The sequence below is a fragment of the Trematomus bernacchii genome, unplaced genomic scaffold (genome assembly GCF_902827165.1).
Source record: "Trematomus bernacchii unplaced genomic scaffold, fTreBer1.1, whole genome shotgun sequence".
NCBI classification, from domain to species: domain Eukaryota; kingdom Metazoa; phylum Chordata; class Actinopteri; order Perciformes; family Nototheniidae; genus Trematomus; species Trematomus bernacchii.
The window spans coordinates 3,070,254-3,098,019 of NW_022987839.1; the positions used below are offsets into that span (position 1 = coordinate 3,070,254).

Genomic DNA, 27,766 nt, shown 5'->3' on the forward strand with positions numbered 1-27,766 from the left:
TGTTGCAAAAGAGTAGTGCAAACAGATATTTTAAGAGGCTACAGTTGTATAACTATGAGCCTGAGTTACAAATAAGTAGCATAGAGTTTCAAAGACATCTTTCACAAGACGGGGGGAAGAAATGTGTTTTAGGGATTTTCAGAACTCAAAAGTCAGAATATATCAACCACCTGCTTGAATAAGGACCATTATCGTTTCAATCTGTCTCCTAAATGTTTTATTTTTATACTTTATTCATTACTGTAGCATCAAAACCATGACTGTGAGCATTATTATTTAAAACTTGTGCTCTTTATTAATGCAGAGGTGACAGAAAAAACTCTCATGCTCACCGAAACTCTGAACTCGGCTCATCTTCGCTGCTGATGTTTTAAAAATCTCATGAGACGTCAGATTTGAGATGACGGCTCCATTCATATAACATGAACACATTTCTGCAGGCTTTGTTGAGAAAGGAACTTAATCAAATAACAAGGTTTTTAGGTTTCCTTTAATCCCAACAGAGAATAAAAGACACAGAGGACATGTCGGTAAAAATAAGAACACTCACAATATATCTATTTTCAGCTAATAAGTAGACAGCAAGTGACAGAAATACATATAATCACAACGTGTACATTTAAATAACCTGCAACTCTCCATGCAGCATTTTTTTAACCGATAAAAAGGAGTGTTAACTGTGTTAGCAAAAACATCTTTCTTTATAACAACCTCTCGGTGTTATATTACATTCATTGTAACTCAACACTCACTGAAGTTACACATTTCACAAGGACACTTGAACTGAAAATGGAGAAAAGGAAAGTGCTTCACAACACACAAAATAAATGCAAGACACAGGGAAGGAGAAAATTGAAATGAACTTTAAAGCACTTGAGGCATTTGAGAGAAATGGCAACAAGTACAACAGTCAGGAGGAAATGCTACAATTTTTTTTTTTAGGGAGACGTGAGACAATCTTTAAAATCTGAAATCCAAAACATGATTATCAGCAGACCGGAAAAAAGAGCCGAAGATAATGAGAGCATTTTAAACGCGGTGGTAATGAAAATCACGTCTTTGTTCTGCAGAGCTCCAGACGACACGTTTTAATCAGGGTTTTTTTTTTTGTAAAAGCAAGAGCTGCTAGTTTTAAGGGACGCAACCTTCAATTGGTTTTTTAACTTAGCATTATAAAATGGAGCTCATTCAACTGTTTCAGTTCTGTTACGGGGAGGCTGAGGAGCAATGGGTTTTATTTTCCTTCCTATTTGCATACTGCGAGCACAAAGAGAAGAGTCTGCTTCAGGTTTGAAAGGAGAGATGAAACCAACAAACGTCACTGCTCAAAACAAAAAGTGATTTAAATGATCAGTTCAAGTTCTGTGAGGGAAAAACAAAAGAGCCAGAACCAGACATGAAAATAATTCAGGGGGGAAAAAGTAGAAATAGTTCAACATTTTGGGAAATGTATTTGAGTTTAGCTGGAGAGTTAGATGAGAAATGTGAGGATAGGTGAAAAGTTATGAACACACAGCTAGCTGGTTAGCTTAGCACAAAGAATGGAAACAGTTAGACTGGCTCCATCCAAATAAGGTTCACTAATTTTAGGTCAATGTTGTAATATCTTTCTGTACAAGAGCCACAGTAAAACCTGAACTTTAGGCTTCTATTTTATCTGGAAATAAACCCATTAAAAATCCAATTCGAATTTGTTAACAATTTCAATGACTAAAACAACCTTGGTTCACAAAGTTATCGCTGTTTTAGTTAATTACAAATCCCAAAGGATCAGAACCAGTGCGATAGAGGGTAGACTTTCTTAGAATCTCAGCTGAAAGAGCTCTGAGCCGACGAACACTCGGCACAAAACCAAGTGTTCACACCTCATTTTTCACGTGCATAGAACATGTTAATTTGTAAGCTTTTAAGAGGATTTAGTTCACTTTGGACGGAGCCAAGTTTGATGTTTACACTGGTTTCCAATTGTTGTGCTAAGCTAAGCTAACCGGCTTCTGGCTGTAGCTTCAAATTCACTGTAAGATATGAGATCAGTCATCACACATATCATCTAACTCCCTGCAAGACAGCAAATAAGATATGTCCAACTATTGGTTTAAAGTTAAAACAAATAATGAAACAATGTGTAAATGCTCATTAAAACTATATTTTGCCGCCCACTCTTCTTCATAGTGTTACTTATTCACAGCGAAAGCATCTCCCGTCCTCTCGCTGTGAGCCCCAGATGATTCACGGTAGCCTATATAACGGCTTATTTTCTATAATATCCTGTATAATACATCTGCTGGTTTCCTTCCAGGGGGTTCTGGCTGAAGACAAAGGAGTGTTTGTTGATCAGAAAATAACCGAGAGCACAGCCTGCAGCAGCAGAAAAAATATTGGCAACACACAAACAACTGCATCAAGAAAAAAAAACAACAACAAGAGGAGAAGGGGATAATTAGAATACAAATAATGCACCATAACACACCTGAAAATGATGGGACAGCTATAACTTATGTTCGTGATATACTGTACAGCAGAGGTAAAGCTGCCGGATGAACGCACAATCACAGGCTGAAGGAGATATATGAACATTAATCATGTAACATGCATGTGATTCGGTATCAGGGGATGTTTCACCTATATTTCGAACTCTCCCAGAGGCACACATCTTATCTTCTAGCTTCCAGAGCAGGAGGAATATCACAGAAGGTCGTGTTCTGCTTTACATACATCGTGTGGTGGGATTCCTTCAGACCTCTGGAGCTGTGTCGTCTCGGAGGAAATCTGACCTCCGACCCCCCCTGTGTTAACGGCCATCTTTTATACGCTCAGACACACCGGGTGGAATTTAAAATAGGCCGATTTTACATTTTTGCTGACGCTCTCCTCAGCTGGGCGGACTTGCAATGAGTTTTGAGGTGGAGGTCGTTCTGTGATCGTTCTCGGGGACTTTATGCCGGGAAAATATGAGATTTTCTGTTGCCCAACAAGAAGCTGACACACACAATGACCCAGAGAGCAGGGATTTGGATACTCGCAGGTCAACATGCATCGAGGGTTATAACTGGATGGTTAATCAAAACATCTCTACACTTTTAATGAGCTGTTGCTGTAGGTTTGAACTTCAACAATCTTCATTAGAGGAAGGATCTGCTCAGTTGTCAAGGAGCTTAAAATAAGATAAGATAAGATTTTATTTATCCCGAAGGAAATTGTTGTGCCAGAGTAACAAAAATACAATAAACACAGCAGCATAATAGTAAAACTGTGCACTAAAAGTGCAGTAAACTGAGAGCTTAGAATCTGTCATGATGTTAATGTTGATAACAAAATAAAAACACTTTTTGTTTTTGTTTCCACTGCAAGTGAAGAACAGTGACGATTTAAAGGTCCCATGTCATGGCCATTTCCACTGATCATAATTCCATTGTTGAGGTATACTAAAATAGATGTATACTGTGCAATTTTCCAAACTCACATTGGTTTCGCATACAGCATCTCTGTAAAGTATGTGTATTCACCGGTATTCACTCTCTGTCCTAAACGGCTCGTTGGAGCAAATAATTCAGGGAAGAAAGGATAGGCCTACTAAGTATTTCCATCAAACTTTATTTTTAGAAATGTACAAAATGAACATGTGTAAATATACATATATACACTGTATATCATCCATTCCTCCCCTTATAGGCGTTTTCGGCATCTTGCCTATGCAGCTTTGTAAGCTAAGCTGGTGCTGGGGCTTTTTAGGACGAGGCATCAGAGTGGTCATCCCGTGTGTGTGTTGTCCGCCAGATACGCCAGGAGTTTCCTGATCTGGCTGGACGAAATCAAATGCAAATCACAAAATATTAGAGAAACTTAGTTGTTTTAGATTTGTTAGTAGTAGTTGTGGTAGGAGTGTGTATATATCTAATCTATCTATCTAATCAACACAGTTAGCTTGCCAGCTAATATGCTAACCTACGTTTGCTAGTTGTTCAGTGTAATATGCCTACTATGAACAACAGTTAGTCTAGGCTAGCAATAACATGTTTACAATTGCAATCTTATACGGGTAGTCTGCTACGTTCGGTCATTCATTGTAGCTGGCATGAAAACAATGTTTTCCCTAACATGTCTAGCTCTAGCTAGCCTTCTTGTTTAGCTATGTAGCATACACGCTATGAACGGTAGCATACACGCCAGGAACGCCAACTATAATGTACTGACCGTACGGTAAATCACCCGGAGTATACTGTCTGAGTATTTCGTGTGTGATTGCAGACATTCTCCAGCTATGAGATACATGTAAGGCCATCTGCTAACATTGGAGTTGATATATGGAAACACTAGCAACTTAGTTAGCCCAGTTAGCATTGCTCGCACACACACAGACACACACACTGCTGGAGGAGCAGACAGGCTTGGCGATACAGCTAGAACAAGCAAAACTCATCCTGAGCACACACAAACACTCAGAGCCGAAGTAAAAACAATAAGTGTGGCTTGATATTGAGTAAGAAAAAGGTTTATAACGCTGTGAGAATGGGTCTGCGGAGAGCATTTCAATGTAGAAAAACGTTTACCCATTTAAACAGTTGTGGTAGATACCTTGTTTGTTTTAAACATCATAAATACACAAACAATGAATACTTACAGGTTGTGTACCCGAATCTCCCGCTGGTCCAAACAAAGTAGGAACAGCATCGTTCTTCAGTGCCCTACGCTGTACATATCCGGCATGCATCGCTGAAAGGTTTTGGGAAGCTTTGTTACGTGAAAGGCTGGCAGAGGGTGCGGCCATAGCTCTGGGCGTGGCTACTGGGTATCCCTACGTAGCAATACCCAGGAAGTAAACAATGGAAAATGAGAAATCTCCAACGAGGCGTTTTGGGGAGGTATTTTCTGTGTTAGACTTTTACTCCGTACAGGGTGTATTTTGAGGGTTTTTGACTCTGCAGACCGTTTACATGCATACAAACCTTCATAACACACAAGGGGACGGGTAATAACCGCAAAAGCATGACATGGGACCTTTAAAATTGGGCTAGAAATGGATCAATATATGACAATTTGGTTTGTTTTTCATACACGGTGATATAACACACGATAATTAAGTTGTTCTTGCATGATTGTACATTTTGATTAGATGTTGCAGGGGAAACGTGCAACACGAGGCGGACAGGAAATCTAAAACCACCAGAACACGTGTCTGAAGAAGCGACAGGAAGGCGATTACATAACTTTTTAACATCAGCAAAAATGTGGATAAATGTCCACCACTGGTACATTAATACATGTTGCTGCTGCTTGCTTCCTGTGTCAATAAATGTTGTATAAGTTGTAGACGCCTGAGGCTAATGATGGATCAATCAGGAACACTTACAGTACATTAAACTCCAGCCTTATAGTTCTCAGGGAATGCAGAGTAGGGACTATTTTCTCCCAATACAGTTTCCTGCAAGATAAGTATCTTAAAAAGGTTACTGAGGTATCTAAGCAGTGGTTTTACAGATGTGTCAGTTACATAAATGTATTTTTTGTTAATGAAATGCACCATTTGAAGCTGATGCCACTGCAATGTCATCATGCATGCATAAAAGGTTTTTAGAGTTAAAAGTTGGTTTGCTTTGAATCATAATCATAAGTTTGGTTAACATAGATGTAGGGCTGTGGTCAGGAATTCCCCAGAAACGTATTATATTGTAGGCAATACCAATAAATAACATCGCCTTATGCAGATTGTAGCACTGATAACATCTGTAGCATGTCATTACAGTGTGTCTAACAGATGTTATGTGACACAATTAGACAGAAGTGCTAAAGACAGTACGACTATAGCTTTCATTTCTGTTTACGCCCAAAGCAGCAGCTTGGATTTGAGGTTGGGGTTTTCCAAAACGGGAAATCTGACTCCAGTGGCATCCTATATAAAGTTCCTAAATACGAATCGCGAAATTTGGACTAGTCAAAATGTCAGATGCAAGAAATGATATTGCAAAGCCTTCTTCAAACTGCTATTCTGGGGATAAATACTTAAAACTGTATTTATTTATTGGCCTGTGAAAATCCAACATATTAATATTGGATCTGGCTTTTTTTAAATCCTCCCCACTCTAAATTAAAGAAACTCCAAGCAGACGTGACCTCAGAGTCCTCAGCTGTAGCTACGCGTCTGCCAAGAAATCCACAAACCTTCCAGTTTCAACCTACATGTTGACCTGTAAATCACCAAATCGATGCTTCCTGAGAAGGAGCCCAAAACGAAGTGTGTGTGAGAGAGAGAGAGAGAGTAAACAGAGCTCTGCAGCGAGGCTCAGCTGCAGTGTATTACAGTCGTCAGGGACCCTGTGCATCAAGTCGCCCAAATTAGACCTTGAATCCTTCCAGTGTTCGCTCCCTCCGGGCGGCGGCTCTGACCGGGACACTAATCACAGTCTCGAAGGGGGGGGGGGGGGGGGGGGGGGGGGGGGGGGTCACGGTCACAGCCAGAGAGTCTCATGATGAGTCTGTCATGATTTTAATGTTATTAACAACAACAAAAAACGTGTCGTTAGTGTTTCCGCTGTGAGGAACAGTGAAGATTTCAAATTGGGCTACAAATGGATCCAGGAAGGACAATTTGGTTTGTTTTTCATTCACGATGAAACAACACACGATAATGATGTTGTTCTGGCATGATTATACATTTTGATTAGAAGGCCAATCTAAAACCACCAGAACACGTGTCTGAAGAAGCGACAGGAAGTCGATTACATCACTTTTTAACATCAGCAAAAACTTGAATAAATGTCCACCAGTGGTACATTAATACTAGCGGATGCTGTTAGCTTGCTTCCTGCGTCAATAAATGTTGTGTACAAGTTGCAGACGCCTGAGGCTAATGTTGTCGAGGGGGGGGGGGTGAGGAAAGGGAGTCATGGTCACAGCCAGAGAGTCTCTCCACTGATACCAGCTGACCTACACACCTCACTGATTATTCCTCACTGCGCTGGAAACTGATGCATTCAAATGTTACGACCTGAATCAGGAGACATGCACGCTGCGTTCAAAGACAAACGGGCAGATGTGTTCACACAGTGATCGTGTACACAAAGAGGCACAAAGCTGAGATGAGAAAATGAGCGATGGAGAGAGGAGCGGCCTCCTCCTCCGTCTCTGTACAATGAGTGTATCGCAGGCACAAAATGATAATGGAATACAATTAACTTCCAATGGTTTCACTGCACACATAAATCTCTCCCTCTGCGGGGGTCACACAAATGATCCAACTCCCTCTGTGAGTTTGTGATTGCACATTGCTCTATGTGCTGTGATGCTCACATTGTCAATGGCACACTGTTACAGAGAGTTGCTGAAGAGATGAATAAATTAGCAACCGATCCAGATCGAGCCGGAACGTGTCTCTTAAAAAGTTTCACAGCGTTATGAGAGAAAAAAAAACAGCTGACATCTTTCAGTTGTGTGAGTTTACAGACAGCAAAGCATGACGGTGAACAGACGATTTACAGCCATGACTCTTGTTTACCGTTGAGTTTTTTGCGGTTTTCTTTTTCAAATGACCTTGTTTGTTGAAGCTGTTGTCGGCGAAAAATGCCCTCAATTATCAGTCAGAGACGAAAGCCTGAATGATGCGTGTTACAGTATGGATGAATTACAGCCTGACAGGAGGAAACAGAGTAGGCGAGATCAACAGGCATCCATGGCAACAGGAGCTCTTCTTCAGCGTTTTAATTCAGCCTCTGCCATGTAGAGCGCCTGCAAACGCGTGATCCGTGAGGTCACCGAGAGTTGACGGACAGTTGTAACTTCCTGTTGTTTCCCTCCGTTGTTTTTTCTTTTCAAAGTGATTCTTCGAGGCCGTCCTTTGCTGAACTCACAGAGCAGAGAGGATCGGCTGGTCAGTGAACAGAACAACTCGGCAGCTTTCAAATTCAAGAAGCAGGAGATATGTTTTTGCTGGCCATGTTTATCAATTGAACAGGAAAGGCTTCCTGTCAGAAAACACACTTCCTGGATGTTCTCCATTCAGCACTTGACAGGCAGCCATCGAACAACCTTCTCTAATGGATATGAAGTGGAATATGTGCCAAAGTGTGATGTTTGTGCACATTAGGGAACAGGCTTTCTGTCAGTGTAGCGATCCAGCTGGTCCCCAGGCGACAGAGATGATGATAATGGCGATGACGGTGTAATATTTCCTTGTCGGTTCAGCCAGGGTCACGACAGCGTCCATGGGGGGTTAAAGAACTTGATGGAGTGAGTTTTGGCCCACTTGCCAATCACAGATTTCTCCGTGATGAAGCGATGGCCGCCGTACGGGGCGCTCTCGTGGAGCTGATACTCCGCACACTCGTCCCGGCTGCCCGCCTCGTAGTAGTGATAGGGAACCTTTCTGTAGCCCTCCGTCCTGAAGGGGAGAGGAGAGGAAGACCGTTAGATACATAGAAAGAACAAGATAGAAAGCAAGAAAGAGGGAAAGAAAGCAGCACAAAATATAGAGTTTCATGGTTGTTGTTTTTAAACCAACGACAAGGACATCATGGTATTTATTTGAGGTCTTATTTATAACTATTATAAACTGTGTATTTTCGCATGTGACTTTGATCCCCGAAAGTATTTTAAGTTACCATGAAACGGCTAGCTGAGTGCATTTTGATTTAACATATTATCTTCTGCTGTTTTCAGTAGCCAACTGCTTTAAAGATGTGTTACGACCCGCTGGGAGATTACAGATTGACGGTACCTACTAGATCGGTTTCTGTTGCTACAGTATCACCCTCGCCTACGCTAGAAGATTTCACAGAGCACTTGGAACAGGGTTGAAGTGGAGGAGGAAGCAGAAGACAATGAAGAAGATTGATCCTGATCTGTCAGTGCTGCTGGTGAAGGTGAGACTCATATTTTTGATATAATAAAAACATTTAATTGCAAAAACGAGTGCAGGATGAGTCACTAACATTTTTAATCGTTCTCAGGGAAATTATATACTTATACAATACCATTATCAATAGCATAAGTTGTCATTTATGGGGCCATATACTGACAAAACAACTTTAAACATAGTTTTTGATTTCATAGAAATTTGAATCCTGCATGTTTGCCATGTAGCGTTGGGAGAGTTGAATATCGGACACTCCCTGAAATAAGGAGCCCTTCTGCTAATGTCAGACTTTTAACTAAATAAACAAGTAGTAGTGCTGCATCACAAAGGAGAGGCATGTACAGTATGTCATGTGTGCGGTGATGTTTGACGTCCTGTCAGTGAATGGATGTTGAGATGAGATGCGACAGGATCCTTCTGATTGAGCTCTGAAAGTGATTGACCAATCGATCACATTTAATCACATCAGAGCTGAGCGTCACAACACAATGAAGGTTAGAAGTAGGGTCAGGATCTTATATATACAGTCTAGGGTCAGGATATCATTGTTATATCATTGTATTATTAACCCTCAAGAGAATCGTATCTGTTTGTTGTTATACAATGATATGTATTCAACTCTATTGTTCCAAGCAGGCTGCAGACTAAACTGAAGATTTTTGTCCTACGCATGTGAAGAATTTGGTCAACCATTGGAACAGTCTATTTCATTGAACACCTATTATTATCATTTGTATATGGTTTTTGCATGTGTGATGATGAAATTAATCAACTCCTCATCCTAGTCAAACATTAAATAATACAGTGTTTTTTAATGTGTTTCACGTATTTTTGATATGATAAACTCCAACATATCCAGAACTCTGCTGCCCGCCTCCTCACCCACACCCGCTCCCGAGACCACATCACTCCCGTCCTCCAGAACCTCCACTGGCTCCCCGTCCGTCAAAGAATCGACTTCAAAGTCCTCCTGATTACTTACAAAGCTCTCAATCAGGCCCCCCCGTACCTCACAGACCTGCTGCACCACCACACCCCTTCCCGCTGCCTCCGCTCATCAGAAGCCAACCTCCTATCCATCCCCACCCGCATCAAGCACCGGACCTGGGGGGACAGAGCCTTCTCCGTCGCTGCCCCCTCCCTCTGGAACTCACTCCCACAACCCATCAGAGACTGCCCTGACCTCACCACCTTAAAAAAACTCACAAAAACTCACCTCTTCAATCTGGCTTTTAATGTGTGATTGTTTTTGTATTATTTGACTTTAACTTTAACTATATATATTTATTTGTTGTTCTTTTCTTTTCACTATATCTGTAAAGCGTCTTTGAGCACCTGTAAAAGCGCTAACAAAATAAATCTATTATTATTATTATGATGGTGGTAATATATCAGGTTGAAATTGTTCTGTTTTTCCAAGTTGTCTGAATTTCCATTTTTGTGTATATAGATAAATAATATATACTGTATATACAAAATGCAGGTGGAATGCATTTTCAGGACAAGCTCCAGAAAATAACAGCATTTAAAACTATGGAATAACAAATGAGTTTAAATGAAGGTTTTTTCAGGACAGCGTTCAGCAGTCAGCGGCTTGAAGTGATGCTGCCTCGGGCGAAAGCCTCCACTCCACAGGTTCCCCTCATTAAAACACAAATAACAGCAGCTCCTGTTATTCAATAACTACTCTTGTTATTTGTAAGATATCATGAAAACATTCCTCCTATTCTGAGCCACAGTAAATCTAAAAACCACCCAAATAAACTGAGTAATGTTGAGGAGGGAAGTGGAGCAATTCTGAGCTGAAATTGTTTACAGTTTGCATCTACAAACCATTAGAAGAAAGGAGGAATCAATACATAGATCCACTGTGCAGCCTGCAGTTGGTTGCTAATAGTGAGTGATGGCTTTGTGAGAAAATGTTGTGTAACACTTTCATTAGGGGAATGAACACAGACAGAAGAGAAAGAGCCATCTCCAGTGGTTCCACATCCACAGAGCCATGGCTGTGTGCCAGCTCTCAGTGAGACACAACCCAATCACTGCCTCGCTCCTCTCTGTGTCACACGCTGGAGCGCACCGGCGTTAACAAATAAATTCAATTTCACCCTCTCCGCAGCACCTGTTGAGGCTCCATTATCTAATGTCTGCTGAGGTCCATTCTGACTAGCGCTGCACACAAAACTTCACTTCTTCTTGTTGTCGGAGCGGAGCGGTCGGCTGCCAGCAGAGGTTTGTGTGACGCTAAATTGTCCACTCAGAAACTCAGTGAAACGCAACATCCTCCCGTCTCACGCAGGTAAGGAAGGAGATGAGAGAGAGGCGGGAAATAAGAGGACGACGCCCCTTAACTGCCTCGCTGAATGAAACCATAACAAGCACGTTTCCTTTAAAGGTCACCTATAATGCAAAATCCACTTTGTCATGTCTTCTATACCAACATGTGTCCCCTCTGTGGAAAGAGACTCTGGAAGTTTCAGGAACAAAGACTCTCTCTCTTTTTGTCCTGATCCATTTATATAAAAACCTGTCTGAAAATGAGCTGATCAGATTTTGGCCACTTTGTGATGTCATAACGATTTTTTGGCTTGTGTAACCATTAGCCAATCAACAACCAAGGTAACAACCAAGGTAACCCCCCCCCCCCCACCTACCTTATCACCTGAATCTCCTCCTAGAGCACCATTGTGTTCGTTTTAACCAAATATCTCTCAGAGGGGCGTGGGGAGGGGCTCCTTATTTTCATCTAAAGTAACAGACAGAGAATCAGCACTTTGGAAACAGGGCTGAAACAGAGGGGATTATGGGATGCTGCAATGATCTGTTTGGTGTTTGGAGCCAAACACTTCAGAGACATGTTTGTGTATATCTGAGACCTGTAATATATTGATGAAAAACAGTATAATAGGGGACCTTTAATAACATTGTTGTTTTGAGCAACTAATCAGGTTTGCCATATTGCTTGCTGTCAGAGAAGCAGCAGCATCGCTCTCCAGTGAAGCTCCACGGACAGCTCCAGCTCCCTGACTGTTTCAGGATCAGCCCCTTGGACAGCGCTCAAGACAAACTCCAACTGTTTACCAACATAATTTGGGCTTTTGATCCACTACCAAAACTGAATTTGTTCTCGTTGTAGCGGAGCGGTCGGCTGCCAACAGAGGTTTGTGTGACACTAAATTGTCCACTCAGTGAAACACAACATCCTCCTGTCTCACGCAGGTAAGGAAGGAAAGAAGTGAAAGACGGGAAAGGAGACAACGCCGCCTCTTAACTGCCTCGCTGAATCATAAAATCCTCCGCGCTGGTTGAATTATCTCTCCTCTCTGCCATGTGTCTGGGGCTGTTTATATTTATATTTCAACTCCCGCTGTGCACGGGGAACACAGGGAGGATAAAAGGCAGGATTTTCACTGCGTATTAGGTAGAAGTGTTTGACTCGGGGGATAGAGAGAGATCACGTTGAGAGAGAGGAGGCGAGTCAATCAGAGAGCGAGCAGCCGTGCCCGGAGCTACAGCATCTTGTTTGTCATCCTTCCCATGGCCTCGCAGTCCGACAGCAATCACTCACCCACGAGTCAGACCGAGGAAGACTGGCATGTATGGGAATACAACTTTGAGCAGGGGAGGAAATGGGTGCTGCAGCCTCGGAGACTCTGCAGCCTGCTGGGTATTCTAGGCAGGAAAATATATAATGGTATTCACGGCACACAGAACCCAATATGGATTTCAGCATAGAAATTCAGCCATTAAACCCAAAGAGAGGAATTGGAAATGCATTCCAACAGGGCAGGTCTTGATTATGGGAGAGGCTGCGATTGGCCGGCGCTGCTGTGAATGCAAATCTAGTTTACGAAGTCTTCTGTGTGCATTTTTCACCTAAGAATGCAGGGGGATAGTTGGTGTCTTACTTGCAGTAGGTGTCATTTATCATGCCGTAGATATGGATCTCTTTGCACATGTCCATGGCGAGGATGAGCGTGAACCAGCCGGTGCTGAGGTAGGAGCCGGACTGGATCCTGCAGACACACAGAGACACCTCTTTCATTATGATATTCATCTTTCGATACAATACATAACACTTTACTGTCAGATCAAGTGTGAAAATGTTCTTGCATTGCAGCAGCTCCATTTGCAACACGGGCACATTTTAAGACAAGATACAAGGAAACACACATTTAAAGTGGACCTATCATGCTATATTTGAAAAATATATTGTAGGGCCATACCTATATAAAACATGTCTGTGATGGGTTTTTTTCAAAATACCAAACAGATCACCCATTGTAGCCATGCCTCATACTGCTCAAACCCCTCTTTTGCAGCCCTGTTAGAGAAATGCAGATTTTGGGTCCTTAGCTTGAAACAAATAAATAAGAGGAGGCGGAGCTAATGCCTGATCAGAATTATAACTGGAAATAAAGTTAAATTCGGTTGTGATATTTCGCCATCCTGTTTAAACCACATCAAGGATTATTTCTGAAATAGTATGGAGCTCAAATGCTTTTTCTCTTGCAGGTTTATCACAAGGTGAGTTCCTTTTTTATTTCCTGCTTTTTAAACACATGTGCTCTTCAATACAGGTTAGCTCTGAGTGTTAGCGAGGCTTGCTAATGTAAACAAAGACGTCCAAAACATGTCAGGCATTGTTTCTGATAGCAACTTTCTGTGGGTCCGCCGCCGATTTGACGTCAGATCGGATGGAATCTGTATCCGCTCGTTGTACACCCGTTTTTAAAAGATTTGGGTACAGAGGAAAAGAGAGAGGGTTTTATTTTCTGACGCTGCGCGAGTTCCCCGACGCACCGCGGACACACATTTATGTATAAAAGACATCACAAAGTGCATTTTGCATGATAGGTCCCCTTTAACATAACATTACAATCACTGAAGACAATACATTCAAGACCCTTTAACCTACATTAAGTCTGGGATTTAACTCTGTATTTCATTTGAGGATCGACTGGTGCATAGAATCATTCTTCAGTCATAAAAAACACTTCAATTTGCATGAGTTGTCAGGTGGCCGTTTCTCTGACCTCTGAGCTCTTTGCTCTTGTAAAGCAGAGGATGTGAGAATTACAATTATTCTAACAGCTGTTCCTTTTGTAGGTAGTTCTGTATAAAGAGCCTAGCTCATCTAATATGTACATTTAAAACTAAATGCATCTGCAGCACAGCCTCAGGACAGGTGCATCACCATATGTCTGCCTTACTGTAAGCTTCACACGGCTTTTTAAACATTCATTATGGTGGACATTAATAGTTAAACATGTTGTCAAATCCACACTTCTTTATATATATGGAAAGGTTCTGAGGCTGAGAAAAGAAACACACTTTATTGGGTGTTGAACAGCTTATCACAACTGCTGCAGACACGCCTTCCCCTGTGAATAATGCAGGACCCCAGTGGGCCGATCAATAACAACACGCATAATCCTTTCATCAGCAGCACACTCGCGGTGTTATGACCTCACAAGAAAGGTAAGCTTTGATCATCCTCCAACACACAACACGCCGCTGAGATGGAGCTTCACTCGAGGTTTTGTCAAAACAAGACGAGTAAGTGGGTCATGAAGTGGAGACCCGCAGCCCCCGCATGGCAGGTGGCCCACGTGCTGCCACTCAGCAATGCATGGGACTACAAGGAGCCTTAGACCTCGGATCAATTCAACAGAGTGCACAGCTTGATACTGATAAGGATGAGGGGGAAATGGAGGCACCACCACAGTATGAGACACAGAGACAGCGTAGAGATTATAGGAGGACCGCAGGTGATGTACATACATATATATATATGGCTACAAAACATCCACTCAATTATATCTGACAGGCGAATAATTACAGCAATTAATGGCAGTCATGAGAGATGAATACATTTATGAAATGATAACGTGTTTCATGCTTTAACTGGACAATTAAAAGAAGGTTTAACAAAAATAATTGACAATTTATTCGTTTAATCCACTAATAAACAGGTCAAATGAAAAGATATTTGAAGAGAAAGCTATAAATTACATACGTTTAAATGCAGTAACTAGTATCAAAATACAATAAAGACAAGAATGAGTTGAATGAATAACATCATTCAGAAACTGGATCATTTCAGTTTATGATCATAAAATTGGAAGGGTACTGCCTTTTCCCCTTTTTTTATTTTTCAATGTATCCAGTCCACCTTGAAAGAATATCAAAAAGAAAATACCTGATACTTAAATATGATAAAACCGCACCATAACAAGTGTACTTCCTTTAATAACGAGGACGTTGGAGCAGCTAGTCCTGTTTGCCATGTTGCTTCCTGTCAGAGTGAACAGCAGGAGGACGCTCCCTGTTGAAGCTCCACAGACAGCTCCAGCTCCCTGGCTGTTCCAGGATCAGCACCTTGGACAGCTCTCAACTCAAACTCCAACTGTTTCCCAACATCATTTGGGTTTTTGATCCATTCAAAATGGAATAAATGTCTCCTTGTTTCCCGGGCAACCCTGCGTGCATGTGTCTACCAGCTGTGACCAGTTCAACCAAAAAACAAACAAATACTTTTCGGCTGTAAATATATCAGAATCTCACAGGAAAACAAAAGATAAAGTCTTCAGCCATGACAGCAGCTCTGTGAGATGTAAGAGCTAAGAGCTAAATTAAAATGTTGATGTTAAGCAGACGTTATGTTAGCACGGTCACCATCTTAGTTCAGTCTGTTAGCGTGATATAATTAGTTGGTTAGCACTATGTACAGCTGAGGCTGATGGAAGTAGACACAATTAATAGTCAGAGAAAAACACAAGTTCTTACAAATCATCCTAAAGGGAAGATGAATGTTTGTACAAAATTCAACAGAAATCCATCCAATATTTGTTGGAACATATCCATCATAAAGCCTTGCTGCTAGCATGGCTCAAAAGCAAAGATTAGGGGAGGGTCTTTTAAATTAAGCAATATTTGGTGCAGCAGGAAAATGTTTTCTCTGCCCTCATGTCCTGATAATTAGTCAACTGGAAAAAGGAATCCTGAGGATGCTTTAGACTGCAGCGGATCTACTGAAGCACCTTTGTCATGAACCATATTCACTGTTAACAGGCTTTTTGGACAGCTGCAGATTTCCAATTGCCAAACCTTGTTATGGTCCAAAAGTCTTCAAGGCTCAAGTGAAAGATTGGGACCATATCATTGATTAAAAACCTGCAGAAAGCTTTCAAACAGCTTTCAAACATCCCATTAAAAATATGTAATTTGTCATTTCCATTCCGGTTGTGTGTTAAACATTGTAGTACATAATGAACTGTAAATCTCCTTTCTCTCCTATGGTGCTGTGATAGCAGATGGCACACGGTGGAAGCAGGTCTGATTGATAACTCCTGGTTCATTTCCAAAACAGTTCACGTCTTAAAGTCCTGAACCAATGACGACTGTTCTTCAAAACATTGGGAGACATTTCTCATCACGTCTGTCCCTCAGCACCTATATGGAGACTTTTCTTGCCTCTTTTCAAAGCCAACTGCTGCTAGTTTTCCAAATCGCATAAGGAATAATAATGTGTGATTATGAGCAATTACGGCTAAAGACCTTGTTAAAGCAGGAGAGCAGATGGTGGAGTTAGATGATGAAATTGGATGGGGATTTTTTTTTTAACGCATATTTGCATTACAGAGCTGTGACCATGACCTATTTAAGATATATTTGATTCCCTTTCCAAATATATGCTTTTATTTATGTATGGATTTATAAAACGCATTTTTGCAATATTATGGGATGATTCAAATATGGTCTTAATATTGTTAAAAACCAAGTCAGAGATATAAACATCAAAAGAAAACAATAAAAATGTATTTAAAACCTAATAAAAAAACAAACCCCCCCATGAGACTGTTTAAAATAAATAAGAGACTCATATGTCGCTTAAAATGCAGTTGCATAACATTTCTCCACTTCAGGTTATTTGATATAGTAAATCAAATAGAGTCAAGTGGTACAACAAAAATGAATAGTTTAAATACCAAACATTGTTGGCTTTATTACAGGAAGACCATAGTCTAAACCAGGGGTGTCCAAACTACGGCCCGCAGCACATTTTGAAACTGCCCTCAGCTAATTCAAAAAGTATAATGAAATAGGGCCCACAAATGAAACTTGTGCTTGTCATATATTGTACATCTTAAAGGGCCCATGTCATGGCCATTTCCACTGATCATAATTACATTGTTGAGGTATACTAAAATAGATTTATACTGTGCAATTTTCCAAACTCACATTGGTTTCGCATACAGCATCTCTGTCAAGCATGTGTATTCAGCAGTATTCACTTTCTCCACTAAACGACTCGTTGGAGCTCTTGCCCCCCCCTCCCTGTGAGCCTAGTGTGCTCCGATTGGTCAGCTCGGCCACTCTGTTCTGATTAGTCAACCACCAGAGAGGCTGCGCCCATGTCTAAACGGCTGCTCTCAGCCGAACATCAGTCTTATCATGGCGTCGGTACAGCCGTATATTTTATATACATATATATATTTTTAACTGTTGTTATAGAAGAGTGTGACGGCCCCAGGGCCTTTGTCTTACGATGGGGTGGAGCTGAAGAGGCTAATCAGCGCGATCACGGACACCTGGCCGGAGCCGAGGTGCTAGCCAGCTGCCGGGAGTCACACGGCAGCCTCTCTCTCCCTCCAAGCAGCACAGCAATCCTCTTCCCTGACCACGTATCTCTGCATTTACCACAATAAATGTGCCGTGGTTTTGTAAACTCGTGTATGTCTCCTTGTCTTTCCGTTGTGGCCTACGAGCCGGTCATAACAAAGAGTAAGTTATTTTTACCCGTTATAAACTACTACTGTTTGATGAGAAATCAAATCATGATTTGCTATATATAGTATTTCCATTAAACTTTATTTTTAGAAATGTACAAAATGAACGTAAATATACATATATACACGGTATATCGTCAATTACTCCCCGTTGTCGGCATCTTGCTTATAGCAGCCGGGGCTTTTTAGGACGAGGCCTCAGTGTGGTAGTCCGGTCCCCGTCATGTATTGTCCGGCAGGATCTGGCTGGACGAAATCAAATGCAAATCACAAAATATTAGAGAAACTTAGTTGTTTTAGATTCGTTAGTAGTAGTTGTGGTAGGAGTGTGGATCTATCTAATCAATCTAATGAACAGCTTGCCAGCTAATATGCTAACCTAGCTTTGTTTACCTTGGTAGCTAACGTTAGCTCGGAGGAACGGCAACTATAATGTAGAGTAATAAAACTACTATGAACAAAAACTAGTGGTTCATATTAAGGCTAGCAATAACGTGTTTATAATTGCAATGTTATACGGGTAGTCTGCTACGTTCGGTCATACATTGTAACGGTCATGAATACATTGTTTTGCGCTAGCATACAGCTAGCCTCGTTAGCTATACATGCAGTATATGTACTGTCACAATGTACGGTAAATCACCCGGAGTATACTGTATGAGTATTCCGTGTGTGTGACTGCAGACATTCTCCTGCCATGACAAACATGTAAGGCCATCTGCTGACATTGTAGTTGATATATTTAAACGCTAGCAACGTAGCATCACAAAAATGTTTTTCCGACCAAACCTAGCTCTAGCTCTGTGTGTTAGATCGGTTGCATACACGCTACGCCAGCTATAATGTAATTACGTTTCGCGACTGACCGCATGGCAAATCACCGTGAATGCATGCAGACATTCTCCTGCTATGAGATACATGTATGCAAGGCCATCTGCTGATATTAGAGTTGATATATGGAAACTCTAGCAACTTAGTTAGCACAGTTAGCACTGTGTCAATGGCTTAGCAGTCCAACACAGTTTACACATTTAAACAGTCTTGTTTGATAAATACACAAATAACAATGCAAACTTACAGGTTGTGTACCCAGATCTTCCCCTGCTCCAAACGGTCCAAACAAGCTGTGCATATCCGGCCTCAAACTGGGCAATGTTTTGGAAGCTTTCGTCTGTGAAATGCCGGTTCTTCGAACCTCTGGAGGAACACGCCGCTGCTGGTGTGGCCATAGCTCTTCGGGATTGGTCCATTTCGTTCCGGGTACCGCATGACATCAGGCGGTACCCGGAAGAATCAAATGGGCAGTGACGTATCTCCAACGAGGCGTTTTGGGGAGGTATTTTCTGTGTTAGAGTTTTACTCGCTACAGGGTGTACTTTCAGGGTTTTGACTCTGCACACCGTTTACATGCATAAAAACCTTCATAACACACAAGGGGACGGGTAATAACCGGAAAAGCATGACATGGGAGCTTTAAATATATAGGGAGGTGTGTGGCGCAGTGGATTGTGCGTTTGTGTTCGGATCAGGGGAGCACAGGTTCAAACCCCACTGCAGTCAGCATGTCGTTGTGTCCCTGGGCAAGACACTTCACCCCAAAATGCTCCTGTGGGGATTGCCCACAGTATTGAGTATGTACTGTAAGTCACTTTGGATAAAAGCGTCTAACAAGTCACATGTAATAATATATGTAACACAAAAATATATAACACAGTCTTCATGTCTTAATAAGCCCACTTTTCAAATAAATTCAGTCAATTGAAGTTGAAAGAATGTTCACCCTTCATATTTCCTCTTTTTATAAAGCAATCTGAAGCTTCTGTTTTAAAGAATGAGCTGCTGACAAAATAAATGAAACCCTGTGGAGAGTTGTGATGCAGGCTGTTGTGTTTCTTAAAGCATTTTCAAGTATCAAGCATCATTTGTTTGATTGATTTTGCGAACTTATAACTTAACTGATAAGGCATATATACCTCAACTCTAGTGAGCGGCACAGCCCTTCGTATATTTTTCTGTATGTGGTCCTCAGTGAAAAAAAACCTGGTCTAGACGCTTCATTAACAACAAGGGCATTCTTTGGATGCAGTGACCTCCTTACAGTAAATACATTTGCGGCAACAGATTATGCAAACACATGCTTAATAATAAAAACGATAATAAATTCAAGGAGGTCAAATTCAACACATTACAGAGCGCATATTCCACATTTGTCCTGGTTATCAGACGGCACTCGGTCCTTAGGGACTCATCTGTTGTGGGGATGGGATCTGTGAACGTCCTGATGATGAACATACTCTCATGAAGTAAGTCTCCTCTCTTCGGTGCTCAGTAATAATGACTGTGCTGTTTTTGCCCTGCACTCTTTAGAGATCAGTCAAATGATGTCAATGAGACTCTTGACATTGGTGTCCTCGGTGCTCAAGTTAATGAAGTTTGAGTTTCTGTGGGTGGTGCTCTTATCGTTGTCAGTTCAGCTGGGTTTTTCTTCTCCTCACTGCAAATGAACCCGCTGATTAAAAAGTAAAATGTGTCACGCACCCCTGTGTAGCTAAAGGATGTATGCTCAGGACCTAGCTGACAGTGTGGATACTACAGAAACTGAAAAGGTTCCATGAGCTCCTGGTTGGATCGTTGTTTGGCTACAGGGCCGTAGAAACTATTTTGGAAAACATCGACAACCCCCCCCCCACCACATTCAATGCAGATAATCCTGACTCAATAACAAAAAGGAATCAAATGTATCTGATTAATTAGCATTTTTAGCTATGCTTTTTCCCCTATAGCAATGGAAGTGTCTTGAAATACAACCTTGGATGGATTGCCATAATATTTTGATGATCATGGTGCCTAGAGGCTACATCCTACATATCCCCTGACTTTTCCTCTAGCGACACCTTGAGGTTAACAATTGTGATTTTAAGTCAAAAATGTGATGAATTGCTTTCTTATCTTAAAGGTGTGGTAGGTAATTTTGGAGAAACCAGCTCGAGTGCGCTAGAATTTGAAAATACACAGCCGGAAAAAATCTGCCACTTCCTTACAGAGCCCCTCCTCCAACACACACGAACGCACACATGACCAATGAGGGCACGAGATAAGTTTGTGCACAGATGGAAGGCTGACAGGCAGGTAGGCCATCCAGTTATTTTAGCCGGGCCGGCTAAAATGATTGGTCGTGCTTTTTACAGTACTACGGCTTCCACAGATGATATTTTTTTATGGATTTTTTGTCAAAGCACTTCAGATATTCATTGCTATCGGGATGTTAAGAGCATTCCATGGAATATAACAAAAAGTGTATCTCGAGCCGGTTTCTCAAACTTACCTGCCCCACCTTTAACTTACTTTCATACATTTGCATATGTTTTCGGAGTTGCTTTTTTGTGACACTGTGACACCGCCTGTTGGACTGCTGCTAGTTTTGGGTAAACTCAAGTCAACAACGTTAGTGAACATGTTGTTATTTATGAGATATTAAAGCATCACACATATGCTCAGCACCGTTAAGTTGTTTATATGTATGTCATTGGAAACAAATTAGCATGCAGACGTTAGCATTTCACTCGCAGCACTTCTGTGCCAGAACATTCACATGCACAAAAACCTACAAAACACTAGAGGAAAGGTTCAACCTAAAAAAGGAATATCCTTAGTAGCAGCTACAGCCATGACTGGTGGAGTAAGAGATAGTAATAGGACATGAGGTTAACTCAAAGTATTCTTAACAAGCACAGCAAAGCCAGTTATAAACGTCAGAAAATAGCTGAAAATGTTTTTGCAAAAACCAATCAGCAAACTTAAGTAAACTAAACAGTCTGAAACATCCTTAATGTGGATTTATGGCCCCAAGTGCACCATCAATTTAAGTTGAAAGTTTTAGCAGCCCAACAAACTTTCTCACACACGCTGACACCGGGGCTGTTGGGAGGTGAAATTACACAGAAATGTAATTTGTACTAAAAAGGGAGTGGAGGAGCACAGAAGGGAAATGGCACATTATCAGTGATACACAGCGCAGCAGCTCTCAGCCGTCAGAGCTGTCAACACATCACCATTACGCTGCATTATTCATTAGCCATTTGCCACTCTGGCAGTGCACACACATGCATACTTTCACACACACACACACACACACACACATCCCCAGTAGAGAGCTGAATGTCCTAAAGCAACAAAAAAGAAAGACAGCATGCTAGAATAAATACAGGGGAGGGATCTGCTGACCTGATAATTAACATTTCAAAGCAGATGTGTGTGAGTGTAGACGCAGAGAGAACGCCGGAGAGAATTCAAGGTCTTCTGCCGACAATTTGTTTACCTTTGACAATCATAATGGCACAACTTTGCAGAGAGGATGCTGTTATTGTGCGGCCAATTTAAAGGAGAGATAAGGCTCGGTGTGAAGCGGTTTTGGCAGACGGCAAATAACATCCAGAGCCGGAGGACACAGAGAATGCAATTTGCTTGTTTTGTTAAAGCAAAAAGAAAAAACACAGCATTTATACTCAAAGGCAGCAAACAAAAGGTGTCATGAGGTCTGGTCTCGACTCTGCCTGGCTTCTTACCGAGTCTCGGTACGGCTTTTTAGAAAAATGGAACATAATAAATGGTGTTGGGCACGAACAAAAAGGAGAAACACCAGTAGAAATCCCTTATTTCTCTCTCTTTCTAACACAAACCTGACTCAGGAGTGATTGGGACTGACATGCTAGGACGCTAACGGCACTGGGAAAGGAAGGGTGTTTGAGAAATGAAGTCGGACACTCTGTGCAGGGTTTAAGTAAATAATCCCTGAGTCTGCCTGAGCTGGAGCCTGTTGTGCTTTACCTGCCGAGCGCCAGAGGCGAAGGGATCAGCGCGAGGCTCCTCTACCTCCAACTCCGTTCAATAACTCGCACTTGACATTCGCAGCAGGAGAAAATCCAAAGTGACGACCGCTTTAGTGGATACGTGCTTTATGTGCAGCTCAGCCGCTGCACAAATACGATATGACACCTGTCAGAAACACTTAGGGGAATATATCTCAAGCCTTTTGTCAGAAGTTGATCCTCACTCTGAACGGTTATCAGTTTAAAACATTGATTATTGGCTACATGTCAGACATAAGTTAATTTAGTCAAATGTGAGAGCAATGGAAATATCCACATAATTAGACACCTGATGTGTTTGTAGCAGCATCTGCTCTCATAGACAGCTCAGCTTGAGTTGATTTAAACAATTACAAACTAAACTAGACACTTTTGGCGGGCCATAAATCATTACAATGAAATCACAGGAACAATTTGACGATGTAGGAAATACGCTAATTTGCTTCTTTACCCTTTTCATGTCCGTACTAAGACACATGTTTACATTAGGACAGACCCAGGAAAGGTGTTTGTCTCCAGCCTTTTAGCTATTTTAACCTTTTTCTTTTGTAAATACACTATTGAATATTTATTTAACCTTTATTTAACAATGGAGTCTGTGAAGATACAATAGGATCCTGGTTCAAAATGGCAGCGTAGGATGGATTTTACATTTTTTCTCATAAACCGAATTAAAATTATATTTCTCTTTTAGCATTTTTGAAATTCTGCAGACTGAAATACATTTAGAAAATCTGATTCACATTCAAACATTATAATATAAAAGCTCTATGGCTGTATGTATCCTGGATTACAAAAAAATATATACTTTGTTAACCAGTTTTAGACTCATTTTAATCAGCTTTTGGCTTTTTGACCCTTTGTTCTGTGGATCGGCACAATGATTTGTATTCTATTACCGTCTGTCTGATGTGACTGCAAAGCCTTTGCAATACAGAGCACAGAGTACCATGTGCAAAAGGTCGTAATAATACCACTGTGCTAAAGAGCAGGATCAGATCAGAACCTTCTGTTCTTTTCTATCGGCTCAGTTTGAGCTTTGACGTAGAGAGAGCCCTCGTACATCCGTCCTTTATCAGGTCATCTCACACACAATCTGTACGGAGCATCTACAGACCGGACCAGGTTTTATTCCTCTCCTGGAGAAGGACGCCGGGAGTCGTCTCAATAATCTATTTCTCTCTCAGGCTGTTTACAACCGCATACCTACAAACTCACATATTACTTAAAGGTCACCTTTTATATCAAATCCACTTCTTCATGTCTTTTATACATCAACATGTCCCCCCCCCCCCCCCCCCCCCCCCCCCCCCTCTGTGTAAAGAGACTCTGAAAGTTTCAGGAACAAAGATTCTCTCTCTTTTTGTCCTGATCCATTTATATAAAAACCTGTCTGAAAATGAGCTGATCAGATTTTGCCCACTTTATGATGTCATAAGGTTTTTTTGGCTTGTGTAACCATTAGCCAATAACCAACCAAGGTAATCCCCCCCCCCCCCCCCCCCACCCCCACCTTATCACCTGAATCTCCTCCTAGAGCACCATTGTGTTCTTTGTAACCAAATATCTCTCAGAGGGGCGTGGGGAGGGGCTCCTTATTTTCATCTAAAGTAACAGACAGAGAATCAGCACTTTTGAAACAGGGCTGAAACAGAGGGGATTATGGGATGCTGCAATGATCTGTTTGGTGTTTGGAGCCAAACACTTCAGAGACATGTTTGTATATATCTGAGACCTGTAATATATTGATGAAAAACAGTATAATAGGGGACCTTTAAAATGTGTGTTTGTTGTTCTTTCAAATTGCATATTTTGTGGATTTTCTGTAAACAAAGGTGCCCAGATGTAAACTAGATTAGCAGACATTTCTGAGTCAGAGATGTGAGTCTACTGGACATACTTAGAGGGCCCCATAATGCATTGTGGCTCTTTTGACTGTGCAGTGGCGGACTGTGAAGCAGACGGTTGAACAGTTACCTTTGGAAAAGATAATCACGACCCGACATTACTGTAAGTAGTTTGTTGTGTGTTTCAAACACAGCCTTGATGTTCTTTTCTCTTATTTTGTTTCAAAGAAATTGCTACTCGAGCTTCAGTTGCATATTATGCGGTTTCACAAGTAGCATCTAAAATTGCAGGTAAACACTCAAAGGAAGGGTTTCTTCAGCAGATGTGAAAATGATAGTCCAATCTTCAGAGACAGGAACAGCAAACTCGCTGCCCTTTTCATCCAGTTTTGTGATCTTCTCCCCCCCCGGCAGGATGTGGCCTGATGTTCGTTAGTAATTGATTACTTCATACGACAACAGGCCGCCAGACAAGTTGTGGAGTTTGCCCATGGGCGAGTTCAGTGTGGAGGAAAAACAAACTGCGTCTCTGAAGCAGCTGAGGAGCCTCTGAGGAACAGCGCAGCGACAAATCCAGAGCTTAGCCGCGGGGTGAAAACAGGGCTTTTTGTGTAACATTTTTCTTTTTACACACACCACAGAGCACTGCAATTTATTTTAATGATGGGAATGAGCAATGCAGCCGTGTCTGCTCGCTGAGGAGTTTCTTAATTCTGCCGGGGGGCAAAATAAGGCATCGGGGTTGACCTCCACAGACTGCACTATGAAGTCGACTATTAGCTTTCTTCAAGTCTATTTTTGTTTACTTTGGTACCAGTATGCAGAGCTAATAATAACCAGGGAGAGTTGATCGTTTGACCTGGAAAACAAGAGGATAATATCTTTAGTTTTTTTTAGTTTCGATGATGTCGGGACAGAAAGAAGCTTTTAAAATGCTTTCATGGTTTGATTTAATTTAGTCAAAATATTGAATTTTCTTTCCAAGATCGTAATCATGTTGAGTAAACCTCCATTTGATTCTTTATCAAAAAAACACACTGGTTTTAATGTAAACTGAAGTACTAAACAACAGAAAGGTTGATCACATCAGACTTTCTAACTCCACTAGTAGTTCAGTTGGACCAAGAAGAAACTTATTTTTCTACAAATTAAGGAGTTTTTCATGCAAAAAAACCCAAAGACATATTCTCAAAGTGAGTGACTCAGCACCTGAAGCTATTTATAGAAGTACCAACAGGTGCAACAAACGTACTAATCAACACAAGGGTGAGTCATTAAAGTAATGAAATCAGACAGAGCAAAGACACCAGTTACCAAGAAGACAATTCATTCCCAACTATTACCACTAATTATATTTTAAGACTCATTTTAAGAATTCAGTTTTCAAGATTTACCACATATGGTATTTGTACCACAGTATGTTTGCTGTCTTGCTGGATTCAATATCCTCTTAAAATCTACAAAGATAAGTGTTTTTGCTTTGGGGTAACTTTTAAATAGTGCATGGATGTGAATGTGGTGTGAATGTGCATGCTGTAGTGATACATCTTATGATATTGTATTTGTAGGCAAGTCACATTTCTTCTCTTCTTAGTATCTTCAGTAATACAAGATAACGCTTCCTGCAAAGATTGCCGAGATGCATTTGTAATTATTGTGACCAATCATGCCTGGAGGATCTGCTGCTTTTAATTCCTGTTGAATATTTGTCATTGTCCAGAATAATGTGAAAGTAAAACATGCATTTCTTTGATTAGTTTATGGGGAAATGTTTTAATTCAAAACTGTGAAACAGTCCCTTTACTCTCACATTATCTTTTATTGTCTTTAAAAATAAAAACCCAAGAGACAGTTTGTCCAATTGCTTTCTCTTTCTTTCTGCATCCGCTTTCTAACAATTTATTTCTCTGAGATTAGTGTTTTGTACTGTAGTCCTTCAGGCCCTGGTGATATTGGATTTTAGTCCCTTGTGGATCTCTTAGTCTCCGGTTCAATATTTATAAGCTGTTTTCACATTTTCCGATTATCTTTTCTCACCATTCCCTGTTCCCACTCGATCTCTGCTCCTCTGTTTTGATCTCCTCTGGCCACAATTTCTCTCTCTGACCGTTTCAACTCTCATCTGCTTCCTCTCCTCCCACTCTGATCACCCCTCAGTTCCCTGACTCTCACTCTTCCCAGAGTTAATGGCCTCGTTGTCCTCCTAAAGCAGATGTCAATATGAGCGCAGGGAGAAGATGGAGGACAGAGGGCTGGTAAAAACAGACAGAAAGGCTGTGAACTCGCTGTGTGGACGCTGATATCCCAGCAAACAGTCGTGACTTGCTGTGACATTTTGCACAGAGGGTTTACAAAGTGAAGTACTCACTGAATAGCTAATTATGGATATAGAGAGATTTCAGAGTGCAATTATACTCTATTTTAGTGGAGATGGAAACTAGCAGGATAAGAACTGAGGACTAAACCCATTATAGAATGTTAAAAAAAACACCAATGCGTTCTTAACCTTTTCCTAAAGCATGCCTGCTGCTGATGATACATTCATTAATCCACACTGTCATCATCACTCAGCCTTTTCTAATGCGAGATCTCATTTAGCTTGTGGAGTACAATGTCTGCCTGTTTGGGTCGGTAAATGTCATTAAATCAGATTTAATGAGAAAGTATTAGGGGAGGTGGCACTTGACATATATTTAAGGATGAAATACATCTGCAATATCAGCTAAAATTGGGGGTGGTACAGTCAAATATGCTTCATTAACCCGGAGGAAACTCAGCAGAAGTGAAAATTGGCAGATTCATAAGGTGTTACGTTTGGCCAAAATCCAGATTGTGGTAAGTTTTCCTTCTTCTGAAAGTTTCTCTGATGTTTCGGATAAGAAAGCCTGCAGGCATCGATCAAGGACGTTTGCAAAACACCAACATATAAACTGATCCTGAAGCCCAGGAATACGTTTAATAATGTATGTTGTTTGGTTCTTTAGCCCAGCTTTAGGGCAACTGTTGCAATGATGGATCCATGGCAGTGAAACTGGATGAGTTTGATCAAACTGAACTGATAGCTGTGGTCAACTCACAAGAATAACCACTCTTTCTCAGCTCATGTTGAACAGATTGTGGGTGAAAATATAAAATGTTTCGCATTCCCACTTTCCCACACTGAGGTAAGGTAGACTCAGAGCCTACAGGTGAACCGCCACAATTATATCATGTGACCTTAATCCCTGACTATATTAAATGTAGTAATTTATTTGAAAACATCATTTTTCTTAATAAAACCTTTCTACCATGAGGGAAGGTGACCTAGAATCTCTTCCAGCCACAGCCTAAGTGTACCCTGTATTTGGCAGGTGCTCATTTCCTTCCCTTGTACAGTGAAAAAGGTGATTTTTTTTTTACAAATTCTCTGTA

The 27,766-nt window shown here is 41.2% G+C and overlaps 1 protein-coding gene across 1 annotated transcript in view; it reads right to left on the reverse strand.

The window, feature by feature from the left end:
• Positions 1-6,468: 6,468 nt before the first annotated feature.
• Positions 6,469-27,766, reverse strand: part of st6galnac3 (ST6 (alpha-N-acetyl-neuraminyl-2,3-beta-galactosyl-1,3)-N-acetylgalactosaminide alpha-2,6-sialyltransferase 3) — a 69,986-nt gene continuing 48,688 nt past the window's right edge. The window contains exons 4-5 of the mRNA XM_034152784.1: positions 12,757-12,864; positions 6,469-8,374 (exon numbers count right to left, since the gene is read on the reverse strand). Coding sequence (XP_034008675.1) covers positions 8,185-8,374; positions 12,757-12,864 — 298 coding nt within the window. The 3' untranslated portion in view covers positions 6,469-8,184. The remainder of the gene's footprint in view (positions 8,375-12,756; positions 12,865-27,766) is intronic.